Source organism: Ammodytes marinus, assembly GCF_949987685.1.
Source record: "Ammodytes marinus genome assembly, chromosome: 14".
Taxonomy (NCBI): Eukaryota; Metazoa; Chordata; class Actinopteri; order Uranoscopiformes; family Ammodytidae; genus Ammodytes; species Ammodytes marinus.
In genome coordinates, this window is record NC_137218.1 from 921,910 (window position 1) to 937,072 (window position 15,163).

The 15,163-nt window shown below is 43.0% G+C and overlaps 1 protein-coding gene across 1 annotated transcript in view; it reads right to left on the reverse strand.

Annotated features, from left to right (window-relative positions):
* Positions 1 to 8,681: 8,681 nt before the first annotated feature.
* LOC307260548 (calcium/calmodulin-dependent protein kinase type II subunit alpha) overlaps positions 8,682 to 15,163 on the reverse strand; it is a gene marked incomplete at both ends in the record, with an annotated part of 23,141 nt that continues 16,659 nt past the window's right edge. The window contains 4 exons of the mRNA XM_080040822.1: positions 8,682 to 8,914; positions 9,408 to 9,502; positions 13,747 to 13,822; positions 14,239 to 14,287. Coding sequence (XP_079896948.1) covers positions 8,682 to 8,914; positions 9,408 to 9,502; positions 13,747 to 13,822; positions 14,239 to 14,287 — 453 coding nt within the window. The remainder of the gene's footprint in view (positions 8,915 to 9,407; positions 9,503 to 13,746; positions 13,823 to 14,238; positions 14,288 to 15,163) is intronic.

Here is a 15,163-nt window from a genome sequence, read left to right on the forward strand (position 1 = left end):
GGAAAGAAACTTCCGCTTCCGGGGGAGAAGATGACGCGTTTCCAGCAGCGCGGGAAATAAGGAGCTGCTGCCGCCACGTGGTTTCCAGCGGGACTTCTGCTCGCTTGGTTATGCAGCTGTTTGTTTTCTTTTGCTTTTTGATAATTATCTGTATTTAGATGTTACCTCACAATCGCCAACACACACACACACACACACACACACACACACACACACACACACACACACACACACACACACACACACACACACACACACACACACACACACACACACACCATCATTTCCAAATTTACGACAATCTTAATTTCACCTTTATTAATATAATGATTTCTGAATTTTACACATTTGACTGAAACTTTTCCGGCGGAATTCATCGTCCATTTTATCTGATTATATTCTTGCTCTTTTTTTGTATTCTATAAACTTTATTTAAATTTATATTAATTTTTATCCTATTTTATTTCAGTTTTCTCTGTTCGCTATATGTTATCCTTGTGATTGTCTTTATTGTGTACGCTCGTCTTCACTGTAAATGAAGGAAACCTCAGTGTCTTTCCAGTGAAAATAAAGGTGATGGATGGATTGATTGATTGATTGATTGATTGATTGATTGATTGATTGATTGATTGATTACATACGCCCTATTTATTTGACATATTTAAGCCTATTTTACACTGGATGTTATATGCGTTTTTCTAAAGATATTTTCTTTGTCATTTTTATGCTTTATTGATAGTGTAGAGACAGAGTTGAAATGGGGCAGAGAGGGGAGTGACATGCAGAGAATGACCACGGGCGGGAATCTAACCCGGGTCTGCTGCTGGGATATTCATTTTTAGATTACATGACAGGTCTTATAATTTCACATTCATGAAGCAAAGTTCTCTGGGTCAATAGTTTTACATGGACTCTTAAACTGCATATACTGTCACACTATAGCAGGGGTGTCCAAACTTTTTTCACTGAGGGCCACATACAGAAAAATCTACGAAGGGCCGGGCCACTTTGCAAAAATAACACATTTATCAGGACATGTAGCTGCTCTGATGTTTAGTTTCATAGTGTCTTCGTCAATTGTAATCCTTCTTCACGGCAACACTTTCCTTGTACATTAAACAGACACATTTCCCCTCTTGTTAAATACCAATGATACACTCATTGTTTTCTGCTTTTGCGTCCAATGTCCAGCTGGTTGAAAATAGTAGCCCGCCGAGATCCCGACCCTCCTAGGGGGGTCCGGGGGTATGCCCCCCCCCCCCCGGGAGATTTTTTAAAGTTTTTAAAGTGAAATGCATGAATCTGGTGCACTTTGAGAGGAAAATTAAGAGGCTAAATCTGAAGAATTGTGTATGAAAAAAAATGGAGACACTGGGTCGGATGAATTGGAAGCTATTGGAGAAGGACACATGGATTTTCCATAATAATATTAATTTAAAATAAAATATTATGCAGGGTCCTCTGGGATGGGCTTGGTGCTCTTTTTCTTTTATGGGACATATTTCTCTGTAATATAATGAGTGCATTTCAATTATTTAAAAATTAAAAGCGCCATATTACATTATATTTTTAAAATGTGCCGGGGGCCAATCAATCAGTTTTGACACCCCTGCACTAGTGGGCTAACTAAGAAATGCAAAAATTATTATTATTTTTATTTATTATTTTTTTTTTCAAAGGGCCATATTACATTATATCTTTAAAATCGGCCGCGGGCCAATAAAAAGCGGGCGGCCCGCGGGCCGTAGTTTGGACACCCCTGCACTATAGGCTAAATAATTGTTTTCTGTTCCTTCAATTTTGTATTATCAGTTATTTATTGTGTTAAAAAATTAATACAAGTAGCCCCACGCCTCTAATAAAAACAATGGATGAAATGAAATCAAAAGCCAAATTCAACATAACACACAATAGGCCCGTTGGTAAAGGGATTGTAGAGCTCTTAAAGGTGCAGTACGCAGTTTCAGTGGCGGGAGATTTGTTCTGTCTGTCTGTCTGTCTGTCTGTCTGTCTGTCTGTCTATCATCTATCTATCTATCTATCTATCTATCTATCTATCTATCTATCTATCTATCTATCTATCTATCTATCTATCTATCTATCTATCTATCTATCTATCTATCTATCTATCTATCTATCTATCTATCTATCTATCTATCTATCTATCTATCTATCTATCTATCTATCTATCTATCTATCTATCTATCTATCTATCTATCTATCTGTCCATCACAAACAGACCAATCAGAGCTCAGTATTTCACCACCTCAGTTTATTTACAGAAACACTTTAAACACTTTGATGCAGAAGAAGAAAAATATTCATGAAACTAGAAAAAAAAAAGTCAAAATCCAGACGGTCGCTCACACACACACACACACACACACACACACACACACACACACACACACACACACACACACACACACACACACACACACACACACACTCACACACACACTGTTACACACTGAGCATGCAGCTTCCATTTATCACAGATTGCACTTTTTAATCACACTACAACACAATAATTAATTTTATTACAACACCAGCTGCTCAGGATTATTGAAGGAACATTCTGGTGCAGACTGGAACACTGTGTTCATAGCTTCAGGCAGAAACACCAAAATACAAATACGTTCTTAAAAAGATTTTTCCACCACGGACAAATCAACTTTCAAGTGTCGTCAAAGGTCAAAGGTCAAAGGTCAAAGGTCAAAGGTTTACACACAGACGGTTCTACTGTAGAAACACATTCACTCACTAGCTGTGTCTCAATCGAGGGGCCGTATCCTTCTAAGGACGCGGTCTACGCGGTCGATGAAGGCTGTAGCCCATGAAGGCCGAATCGAAGGCCGAACGAGCGTTGTTAAATGAGACGGTCTCCGCAGGTCTCCGTTTACGAGCATTTCCGGTTTACGTAACAAGCCGTTACCTTGCGTGACGACTCGCCGCTCCTGTGCTGCTTAGCAACCCTGATTGCTGCCAACGGAGACAGCCTTGTCAACGGAGGAAAAAAGAAAAAGAAGTTGCCTACCAGACGAAAAGAAAAAAAAGTACAAGAAAAAAAGAAAGGAAGATAAAAGTTAAGAAGATGGAGCAACACGTTGCTGTTTTGTTATTTTTTATTTTATTGTATAAACCGCAATGAATCTTGGGATATGTTGGGCCGCGAAGGATACATCTGTTGGACCCTTCAAAACCGTGAAACGAAGGCTGCATTTCTCGGCCGCGTATGAAGGAGCCTTCGAAATGGAACAAGCCTTTGCGCGCCGCTATGACGCAATCGGTCTTCAAATGCAGCCTTGCAGGCTGCGGCCCCTTAAATGAGACACAGCACCTCACTGACTGATTTAACTCTGACATCAGTTTAGCACAGAACTCTGGAAGTGAGAAACCAAAACATTCAGAAAGCTTTAAAGACACAAACACCCAGTAGAGGGTTAGAGTGTTGACCCTTAGACCCCGAGAGTCTGAACCCTCACAGTAGAGGGTTAGGGTCAGAACAGGGCTAACCCTCAGACCCAGAACAGGGCTAACCCTCAGACCCAGAACAGGGCTAACCCGCAGACCCAGAACAGGGCTAACCCGCAGACCCAGAACAGGGCTAACCCGCAGACCTTCACTCCCTGACAAAACTCTGTCTGTACAAACTGTTTCTACATTCACAGACGCTAAAAACACAACGGCTCAAAGCTCAAAGCAGAATATCACAGACAGAGTCCAGCTAGTGTCCTACCCCTAACCCCCTAACCCCTAACCCCTAACCCTCTAACCCCCTACCCCCTAACCCTCTAACCCCTAACCCCTAACCCTCTAACCCCTAACCCTCTAACCCCCTAACCCCTAACCCCTAACCCCCTAACCCCTAACCCTCTAACCCCTAACCCTCTAACCCTCTAACCCTCTAACCCCTAACCCCTAACCCTCTCACCCTCTAACCCTCTAACCCCTAACCCTCTAACCCCCTAACGCTCTAACCCCTAACCCTCTAACCCCCTAACCCTCTAACCCCCTAACCCCTAACTCTCTAACCCTTAACCCTTAACCCTCTAACCCTCTAATCCTCTAACCCCCTAACCCTAACCCCCTAACCCCTAACCCTCTAACTCTCTAACCCCTAACGCTCTAACCCCCTAACCCTCTAACCCTCTAACCCTCTAACCCCCTAACCCTCTAACCCTCTAACCCCCTAACCCCTAACCCCCTAACCCCTAACCCCCTAACCCCCTAACCCCTAACCCTCTAACCCCTAACCCCTAACCTCTAACCCCCTAACCCCTAACCCCCTAACCCCTAACCCTCTAACCCCTAACCCTCTAACCCCTAACCCCTAACCCCCTAACCCTCTAACCCTCTAACCCCCTAACCCTCTAACCCTCTAACCCTCTAACCCCCTAACCCTCTAACCCTCTAACCCTCTAACCCCCTAACCCTCTAACCCTCTAACCCTCTAACCCCTAACCCCCTAACCCCTAACCCCTAACCCTCTAACCCCCTAACCCCTAACCCTCTAACCCCCTAACCCCCTAACGCTCTAACCCCCTAACCCCTAACCCTCTAACCCCCTAACCCCTAACCCTCTAACCCCTAACCCTCTAACCCCTAACCCCTAACCCCCTAACCCTCTAACCCTCTAACCCCCTAACCCTCTAACCCTCTAACCCTCTAACCCCCTAACCCTCTAACCCTCTAACCCTCTAACCCCCTAACCCTCTAACCCTCTAACCCTCTAACCCCTAACCCCCTAACCCCTAACCCCTAACCCTCTAACCCCCTAACCCCTAACCCTCTAACCCCTAACCCCCTAACGCTCTAACCCCCTAACCCCTAACCCTCTAACCCCCTAACCCCTAACTCTCTAACCCTCTAACCCCTAACCCCTAACCCTCTAACCCTCTCACCCTCTAACCCCTAACCCCTAACCCTCTAACCCTCTAACCCCCTAACCCCCTAACCCCTAACTCTCTAACCCTTAACCCTCTAACCCTCTAACCCTCTAACCCCCTAACCCCTAACTCTCTAACCCCTAACCCCCTAACCTCTAACCCTCTAACCCCTAACCCCCTAACCCTAGTGTCCTTACCCCCTAACCCCCTAACCCCTAACCCCTAACCCCCTAACCCCTAACCCCTAACCCTAACCCCCTAACCCTCTAACCCTCTAACCCTCTAACCCCCTAACCCCTAACCCCTAACCCCCTAACCCCTAACCCCTAACCCCTAACCCTAACCCCATAACCCTCTAACCCTCTAACCCCCTAACCCCCTAACCCCCTAACCCTCTAACCCTCTAACCCCCTAACCCTCTAACCCCTAACCCCCTAACTCTCTAACCCTAGTGTCCTACCCAGAGAGAAGCATGCAGCACCACAGACGTCTGTACAAACTCAACACTGTCGTTTTCAAACATGAACAAACACTGTATCTCAGCGGCGAACAATCCAAAACACTTATTTATTAATGTATTTATTAATTTATTAATTCATTCATCAGGTTGATAGTGAATGATTAAGGCTCCTGGATCCTAATGAAGCAAAGGGAGATATGAGTCAGATTGTCCTAAAGTACGGAGGCCCAGAAGAGACAATTCGAGATCTAATTGGTCTATTGCCCTGAATAAGGGTTGATTGTGTTTTTGTGTCTTTTGACGCTCATCAGGCGGCCATTGTTAATCAGAACTGGTTCATCAGGCGGCCATTGTTAATCAGAACTGGTTCTTCATGACTTGCCTGTTAGAAAACGAGGTGAAATAAATAAGAATAAATATCTTGGGCACCTGAGACGGACATTAGAGCCACAGCACTCTTAATGTTGTGAACAACAGCTTCAACCTCAGTTTCAAACTGTTGTTTTAATGTGGAAAAGTTACAGATTGTTGCTTTAAAGCCTTCTCGTTAGACTCAGTTCTGTTGTCCCTTCTGAGACTCCGTACAGATGAGTTAATTTAAAAAAAAAAAAATCGAAAGTTCTACCCGGAGACAGATGACAGGCGATTGGGTCGGAGGATCTGATTGGCTGATTTATTTATTATTTTGCTCCAAAACTTTAAAACTTGTGAAAACGATCCAGAAGCTTTTTAGCCTTTTAGCATTCTGCATCCAGACAGACTGATAACCTGATCGCATAGTGACGCACACAGTCACGTGCACACAGCGACGTGCACACAGCGACGTGCACACAGTCACGTGCACACAGCGACGTGCACACTCTGTTCTCTAATCACAAACATTTACACAATTTAACAACTGCAAAGATTTTTTAAACTTTCTCTCCTCTCGCAAAAAACGATTTTCGAACTTTCTACCTCATATGAAGGCTTTCCTAGGACACGTGTGTGTGTGTGTGTACGTTTGTCTGTCTGTCTGTCTGTGTGTGTGTGTCTGTCTGTCTGTCTGTCTGTGTGTCTGTCTGTCTGTCTGTCTGTCTGTCTGTCTATCTGTCTGTCTGTCTGTGTGTCTGTCTGTGTGTGTGTGCGTGTGTCTGTCTGTCTGTCTGTGTGTGTCTGTGTGTCTGTCTGTCTGTCTGTCTGTCTGTGTGTGTGTTATGGAAGATCTCATGTCTGTTCGGTGGAAGTTTGAAGAGCTTGATGGAAGCAAAGAGATAAATCTGACTTTTCCTGAACGGCGTTTTGAAATAAATGATTAAATATTATTAATTATTATTAATTATTAAATATTGTATATTTAACTCTGTGACATGGTGAAGGTACAATGGCTCATTTCTAGCGTCTTTTTGCTCAACATCACAACTTAACACTGAGATAGAATAGGCCTATATTACTATTTTTGCCTATTAACTATTTTTGTGTAATTAAAAAGAAATTACCTAAAAAAAAATTACTATTTTAAATTTTTTTCAAACAGTGAAATACATTCGTTATTGACAAAACAATATGAATCAATCTTTGGGGGGATTTTGCCGACAAGAATAAACAACAATATTTTTCAACATTCAAAAATAAATTGAAAAAAATCCCCCGTCAATACTTGAAAAAGCCTTTTCCAAAACATCCTACTTTGGTTTTGGATAATCACATTATTTTACTTTGCACACAAAGACAAAACTATTTCACAAAAACCCAAGAACTACCACAGCTCCTCCACTGCATATCAGAACCACCACAGCTCCTCCACTGCACATCGCCCACAGATGAAATACATCTTCTAACTTTACTAAAGATCTAAGTTGTGGTCGGTTCTGTCACAACATCCAGATAAACAAATACAAATAAGTCAGAATTGTTATTTTATATTTTATGGTTTAAATGTTGATTTGTGGTTTTGTCATCGTGAGTTAATTGGTCTAATTATAATAATTAGTAACCATGGAAACTCCTGGCCTCTGTATTACAGGTGGAAACATCGTAACATGACGCCTCGTTCACAACTGAAGATTTTCATATAATGTTTTTTATTAAGATTTTATGTTAAAAAACTTTATCAAGTTGAAAACCTCAAATTTAAATTAATTGAGTAACTTCACTTTATCTGATAAAAAGTATTAATAACAATGAGTTAATTTAGTGGAAGCTAACCACGTATTAGGGGCTTTAGTGGAAGCTAACCACGTATTAGGGGCTTTAGTGGAAGCTAACCACGTATTAGGGGCTTTAGTGGAAGCTAACCACGTATTAGGGGCTTTAGTGGAAGCTAACCACGTATTAGGGGCTTTAGTGGAAGCTAACCACGTATTAGGGGCTTTTATTTAGATGAAGAGGGAATAAACTAATTTAAAAACTAATATAAAACTATTTAGAAAAAAAGTAAAAAAGAAAATCTAATTTAACCCAACATTTATTTTGTAAACAAAATAAAAAGTTTGTAAAAAAATTTTTTAGTGAATTAAAATACTAATAAAAATTGAATAAAAAAATTAAATAAAATTAAAAACAAAAAAAACTTAATAAATAATTTTATTAAAAACTAATTTTAAACAGATTTAAGATAATAAAACGAATGACAGCTAACTTCATGACACCTTATTGACTTTTTATTTTCTGCTCAACATTTACCTTTAGATTAAACCTTAGAAACCTGTTAAGTAGAGGACGCCATGTTGGATGTTTATTTTGTTTGTGTTCTTTAAAACAAATCCAAAAATAAAGTTTAATAAATAAATAAAAAAATAACAGTTTACTAATAACAATATAATTAGTTTTAAATCAATAATCAATGTTGTGAACGAGGCACTGTTACGAGGTTTCCATCGTTAGTAGAATCGCTGCAGGGTATTGGCTGAATGTGAAAGGGGTGTGGTCTATATCCAGGAAGTTGTTGGTTGGTCTCTGCTCTGTGGACCCGCCCCTAAAGCCTGATTGGTCGGTCAGAACGCCCGGCCGGCTGTCAATCAATCTGTCGTCAAGGCGACGGTCAACCCGTCAAAGAACAGCCCCACTGGAAGTTAACTGGAACAAAAACAAAGAAAGAAATTAAAATTAAAACACACATACACACACACACAGACCCCTACACCCAAACCCGCCCACACACACTCCCTACCCTACCCTCTCACCCACACACACACACACTCCCCCCCCACACACACACACACACTCTCTCCCCTCCCCTCTCCTCCCCCCCCCCCCACACACACACCTACTTGTTTAGTGTGCTTGCTTGTTTAGTGTGCTTACTTGTTTAGTGTGCTTGCTTGTTTAGTGTGCTTACTTGTTTAGTGTGCTTACTTGTTCAGTGTGCTCGCGGAGCCGGAGCGGTGGAAGTGAACGATCTGCCACTTGCCGTCGGTGCGGTGCCAGACGCGCGTCTCCTCGGACTGAGCGGTGCGCGGCGTGCCGTTAGCGTCAATGAACTGCGTCACTCGGATGTACGCGATGCAAGCAGCCTCCTCCCCCACCAGGTGGATGTGAGGGTTCAGTATGGTGGTGTGCACTGGCTTACTGTTCTTAGACCACACTGGAGGGGGCGGGGGGGAGGGAGGGAGAGGGAGAGAGGGAGGGAGGGAGGGAGAAAGGGAGGGAGAGAGGGAGGGAGACAGACAGACAGACAGACAGACAGACAGACAGACAGGGAGGGAGGGAGGGAGGGAGGGAGGGAGGGAAGGATGGAGGGAGGGAGACAGGGAGGGAGACAGGGAGGGAGACAGGGAGACAGGGAGGGAGACAGACAGGGAGACAGACAGACAGACAGACAGACAGACAGACAGACAGACAGACAGACAGGGAGGGAGGGAGACAGGGAGGGAGACAGGGAGGGAGACAGGGAGGGAGGGAGACAGACACATACAAACAGAAAGACAGACATTTAATTTTTAACTAGCATCAAAGTACACAAAGTACAAAAGTGATTAATAACTTCTAAAAACATTATATAAAATAGTTTATTTTCACCTGGGCAGGTGAACAGACATGAGGGCATCCAGCCAATCAGGAGACAGTTTCATACTCACGGTTTTCAAAATAAAAGCGGTGGAAGTCGAGGCCTTCCACCAGATTCCCCAAAGCCTCGGGCTCAAACGCTGTGACAGCCGGGTCGCACATCTTACTGTGAAGGAACGCAAGGCACGTGTGTTTACACAGCGCAATGCAGACACTAGGCCATTCAAAGGGCTTTACAGAGGGGTGACAATAGTACCATGGTATGGAGCACAACACATGCAAATATATAAAGAATAAGATTAACCAGTACAACGAAATGCAGTTTAGCATCTAACCAGTAGTGCAATCAATAAAAACGTTTTTTTGTTATAGCAGCGCTGTAATAATAATAGTAATACATAATACACAGATTGCAGCTGGTCAACAAGTTCAAATAAATATCCAGTCAATATCAATATTAAAGTGCATATAGTTCTGAGGGTCCATAATGCAGTATGCATATAAAGTGCATTATTGAATAATATATAAATGGTTCAAAACAACATAGTATATCAGGTTGTATATATGTATGGATTGTACATATCAAATACACATGTCTCCAGCTGTAAGGTGTTCTGCAGCGTCATCAACTCAAACTAGTTAAATGTATTGAGCTCAATGTCCGTCATAAAGTCTGATTGGATTCTTACGTAACCATCGTTCATGTGACCATATCTTTACCCTCTGCACTCTCATAGACACACCTGCACCAATATACAAAGATTTTCCCAAAGACTATTGATTGTATTTTGCATAACAAGCTTTTATCGACAAGTAGAAAGCAGCAATATGTGCAGAAAGTGAATTACTTCAAACAACACTGTGGCTGTGACTCCCCACCACATGTCCAAGTGTCCCTGAGCAAGACACTGAACCCCAAACTGCTCCAGGGGCGCTGTACTATGGCTGACCCTGTGTGAGGACCCCCTCTGGAGTGTGTCTGTCTGTCTGTCTGTCTGTCTGTCTGTCTGTCTGTCTGTCTGTCTGTACTATGGCTGACCCTGCGCTCTGACCCCCTCTGGAGTGTGTCTGTCTGTCTGTCTGTCTGTCTGTCTGTACTATGGCTGACCCTGCGCTCTGAACCCCTCTGGAGTGTGTCTGTCTGTCTGTCTGTCTGTCTGTCTGTCTGTCTGTCTGTACTATGGCTGACCCTGCGCTCTGACCCCCTCTGGAGTGTGGGGACTTGAGAGGGGAGATGAGGAAAGACAAATCTCAATGTGACCAATGACTAATGAAGTGACTAAACTTAACAACGTTCAAAGTCAAGAAGCAGCTCCTCTTCCAGTAAAGTAATAAAGCTTGATAAGGCCCAACCTCTGTCTCTTATCTCAGACACAGAGAGCTGGAGAGGGAGAGAGAGAGAGAGAGAGAGAGAGAGAGAGAGAGAGAGAGAGAGACAGAGAGAGCTGGAGAGGGAGAGAGACGGAGAGAGAGAGAGAGAGGGAGAGAGACGGAGAGAGAGAGAGAGAGAGAGAGAGAGGGAGAGAGACGGAGAGAGAGAGAGAGAGAGAGAGACGGAGAGAGAGAGAGAGAGAGAGAGAGAGAGAGAGAGAGAGAGAGAGAGGGAGAGGGAGAGACACAGAGAGCTGCCCTTATGTTCCCCTGTTCCCTCCTTCAGACACAGTTTGACTCAGCCACTCGCTGACACACACAGAGGAGAAATGGCTCAGAGCGGGGTTCACTTGGACCGGGAAACCTTCTCTTATTCCATCTGTCTGGAGCTACTGAAGGTTCTCTTGTTCCATCTGTCTGGAGCTACTGAAGGTTCTCTTGTTCCATCTGTCTGGAGCTACTGAAGGTTCTCTTGTTCCATCTGTCTGGAGCTACTGAAGGTTCCGGTGGGTCTTCACTGTGGACACAGCTACTGTATGGACTGTATTAAAACCCACTGGGATGGAGAGGAGCAGAGACAACTCTACAGCTGCCCTCAGTGTAGGCAGGTATTCTACCAGAGGCCTGTGCTGCTGAAAAACACCATGTTAGCAGATCTAGTGGAGCAACTGAAGACTCAGGGTTCGTATGGTACACTATCAATAAAGCATAAAAATGCCAAAAAAATATCTTGAAACAAAAACAAAAAAAACAAACAAAAAAAACATATGATTTCATAAACGACTCTATCTGTAAAATGGAGGGGTGTTTATATAATGCCACGTTCAAAGTCACTTCACTCATAGGGCCCTACAATCCCCCTTTCTTCCCCATTCTGATGCTCGGTTTGACTTCAGCACGTTGTCTTGACCACGTCTACATGTCTAAATCAGGGCTGTACGCTTATTTTTTTAGGTGGTAGCACTGGTGCTAGCAAGCAAAAAAATTATGATCGAAAACTTGCATAACCTTAACCCTTGCATTTCGCTCTAATTACCTTTGATCATGTTATCTTGGTCTCATTTGAGATTCTCAATTAATATTATATCCTAGTGTGTGCAGTAATAATTAAGGAAAAATGAATAGTGGTGCACTGATTGCAATTTAGACAAAAGAATCTAACCTGCCAATTGCAATTTTTTGCTGATTCAGAATTATTATTATTATAATGTCCTTCTGTTACTTAAAACCAAACTTTAAAACATTAAACATAGCCTATTACATAAATAAGTAGGCCTATACATATTGGTACAATTTAGGATAAATTAAATAGGTTGTTGTGAATGTGTTGGGAGTAGCTTTTCAGTTTAAATAGACTAGACTACTGTTGACGCTCGCTGCAGCTGAAGGAGTTGCCTTTCAAGCTAGAAAAAAGCGCTAACTTCCTGTTCTTACCGGCTTCAAAATAAAAGTCAACTCATGTTTGGCTAGCAACAGGCTTTTAATGTGAAGGCGCACAGGAAATGTTCTGTTTGCACACGCGCTAACTTAACTGCGGTAATGTGCCGTCTCCTTCCGGTTATTACCGTTGGTGAAGTTTTTATACCTAGAATCGCTGCACGAGCACAGATCCCGAGCACACGTCTTTCACCAGCCAAAGTGGAGGGTGGACTCAATAACTTACTTGCCTAAGACTACATTTACCCTCAGTGTTAATGTAGAGCCCTCTAAGCAGTGTTGTGCAGCGCTCCTCTGTGTTTCAAAGACAGCCTCTCCTCATTAGCAGCCTGTCGCACGAGTGTGAGTGGACTTGTATTCATCATCGCACGTGATCAATTTCAGTAGCAAATGCGATCAAAACTGTCGCACTGTACAGCCCTGCTAAATGCATTGAGTTGCTGCCATGTGATTGGCTGATCAGCTATTTGTTTTTACAAGCCATTGAACAGGTGTACCTAATAAACCGGTGTCAGGTGTACCTAACAGGTGTACCTAATAAAGTGGCCGGTCGCTATTGAAGAAAAACATAGAAAACAAACCGGTGTTTCCTTTCTAGAAAATCAAGTTTTTTTCCAAACTTTCCAGATTCTGACCAGACCCTGTATGCTGCACCGGAGCCCCAGACCAGCGCTGACTGCTTGAGATATTCCCGTGGCATCACACTGGACCCAAACACAGCTCACCCATGGCTGCTACTGTCCGATGGGAACAGGAAAGCAACATTCATGGGTCGACATCAGTCTTATTCGAGCCACGCAGACATATTCACTGACTATCCTCAGGTCCTGAGTACAGAGAGTCTGACTGGACGTTGGTGCTGGGAGGTGGAGTGGAGAGGAGCAGGAGCTGTTGTAGCAGTCGCAAACAAGACCATCATCAGAGCAGGGGAGGGAAGTGTCTTTGGAAACAATGACAAGTCTTGGGCGTTAATATGTGACACAAACAGGTTTTACTTTGTCCACACAACAGAGTCCGTACTGCCGTCTCAGGTCCTCGGTCCTCCAGAATAGGAGTGTACCTGGATCACAGTGCAGGTGTTCTGTCCTTCTACAGCGTCTCTGAAACCATGACTCTCCTCCACAGAGTCCAGACCACATTCACTCGGCCGCTACACGCTGGAGTTGACAGAGGCTCTGCAGAGTTTAGTAAAATGTAGACAGAAGTTTTCTAAAGATCCAATCCTCTGTCTGTGCACTTCTCACAACTTCTGGGTCACAATGTTGGATCAGACCAGAGAAAGCATTCTGCAGGAGCCAGACTACTGACTTCATACAGTAGTAATGTTTGGTTTAGAAAGAAACTCTGGTCCAGAAGCGCCTGCTATTACATTTACGGCCACTAGGAAAGACATGCCTTGTCAATTTAGGAAGTTCTACATACTGTATATGCCCCGCCCTCTCAAATTAACTGTGTGTGTGTGTGTGTGTGTGTGTGTGTGTGTGTGTGTGTGTGTGTGTGAGTGTGAGTGTGTGTGTGTGTGTGTGTGTGTGTGAGTGTGTGTGTGTGTGTGTGTGTGTGTGTGTGTGTGTGTGTGTGTGTGTGTGTGTGTGTGTTACATACGTGTAGCTCTCAAAGTCTCCGTTGCTGATCGCCTCGATTAGCTGCTCAGTCACTTTAATGATGTCCTGTTTCCTCACTGACACACACACACACACACACACACACACACACACACACACACTCACACTCACACTCACACACACACACACACACACACACACACACACACACACACACACACACACACACTCACACTCACACACACACACACACACACACACACACACACACACACACACACACACACACACACACACACACACACACACACACACACACACACACACAGGTTAGTATCATTGTCGGCTGTAAATTTGTTTATAAAAGGCCGTCAATGTGAATAATGCTGTACAAACGTGTGTGTGTGTGTGTGTGTGTGTGTGGGTGTATGTGTGTGTGTGTGTGTGTGTGTGTGTGTGTGTGTGTGTATGTGTGTGTGTGTGTGTGTGAGTGTGTGTGTGTGTGTGTGTGTGTGTGTGTGTGTGTGTGTACCTCTTGTATCTTCATCCTCGATGGTGGTGTTCGTGCTTTCAGATGATTCCTGCAACATAAACGTTTAAACACTTTGACTCAGCGTGTGATTGGCTGCCACAGCTAAAGAAGGCGGGTCTTAATAATACCAGTCAATCAGAGGGTCGATACAAACTCGTCCCTGAAGCTTCTGTTATTTATTTCCATAATCATTCTCAGCACTATTCTGAAGGTTATTACAGAAGGATTTGTTCATATGTTGTTCACTGTCTGATTTATGAGACATTTTATTCATGCTGAAAATGCATTTTACGACCTCTACATAGAATTGTTTGATCTATAAAATGAACAAAGTCTGTATCCAAAATATTTTCTGTAAAAACTTTGGATTCTAATAAGTTGTAAACATTTATTAAAGATTTTAACTCTTCAAGGCTTCATCCAACATCTAGATTTATGGTTTTTAAAGAGATGCAAATGTACACATAATTCGTTTTATATTTCCATATTTATTCAAACATTTGAGAAAAAAATGTGAAACAAAAAATAATGGTTTTTATGTCAGTAATGAACTGGTAGAGTTTCATGATGAAATCTATGAGTTAAAAATGTTACTCTATTCACCTGCAGAGTTTGGACTTCACACCATAAATCAAAGTCATATTAATGGAGCTGTAAGCAGTATGGTTCTTTTAGCTAACTTCCTGTCAGTTACTGCAGTTAGCAGTCCCCTCGCTCGTCCCTACGTCACCACATTAATGCACTGCGGTCTTCAAGCAGCGAGTTATCTAGCATCATCTCAGATCCATAAGTGTGATAAAACATGATGAAAACCATCAAAACAGACATTGGGAAGGAGTTTTATGAATAAAGAGCGATTTAACATTTATATTAACATAAATAAATCGCTTACTTCACCTTTAATTTATCATTAACAATGGGGTGA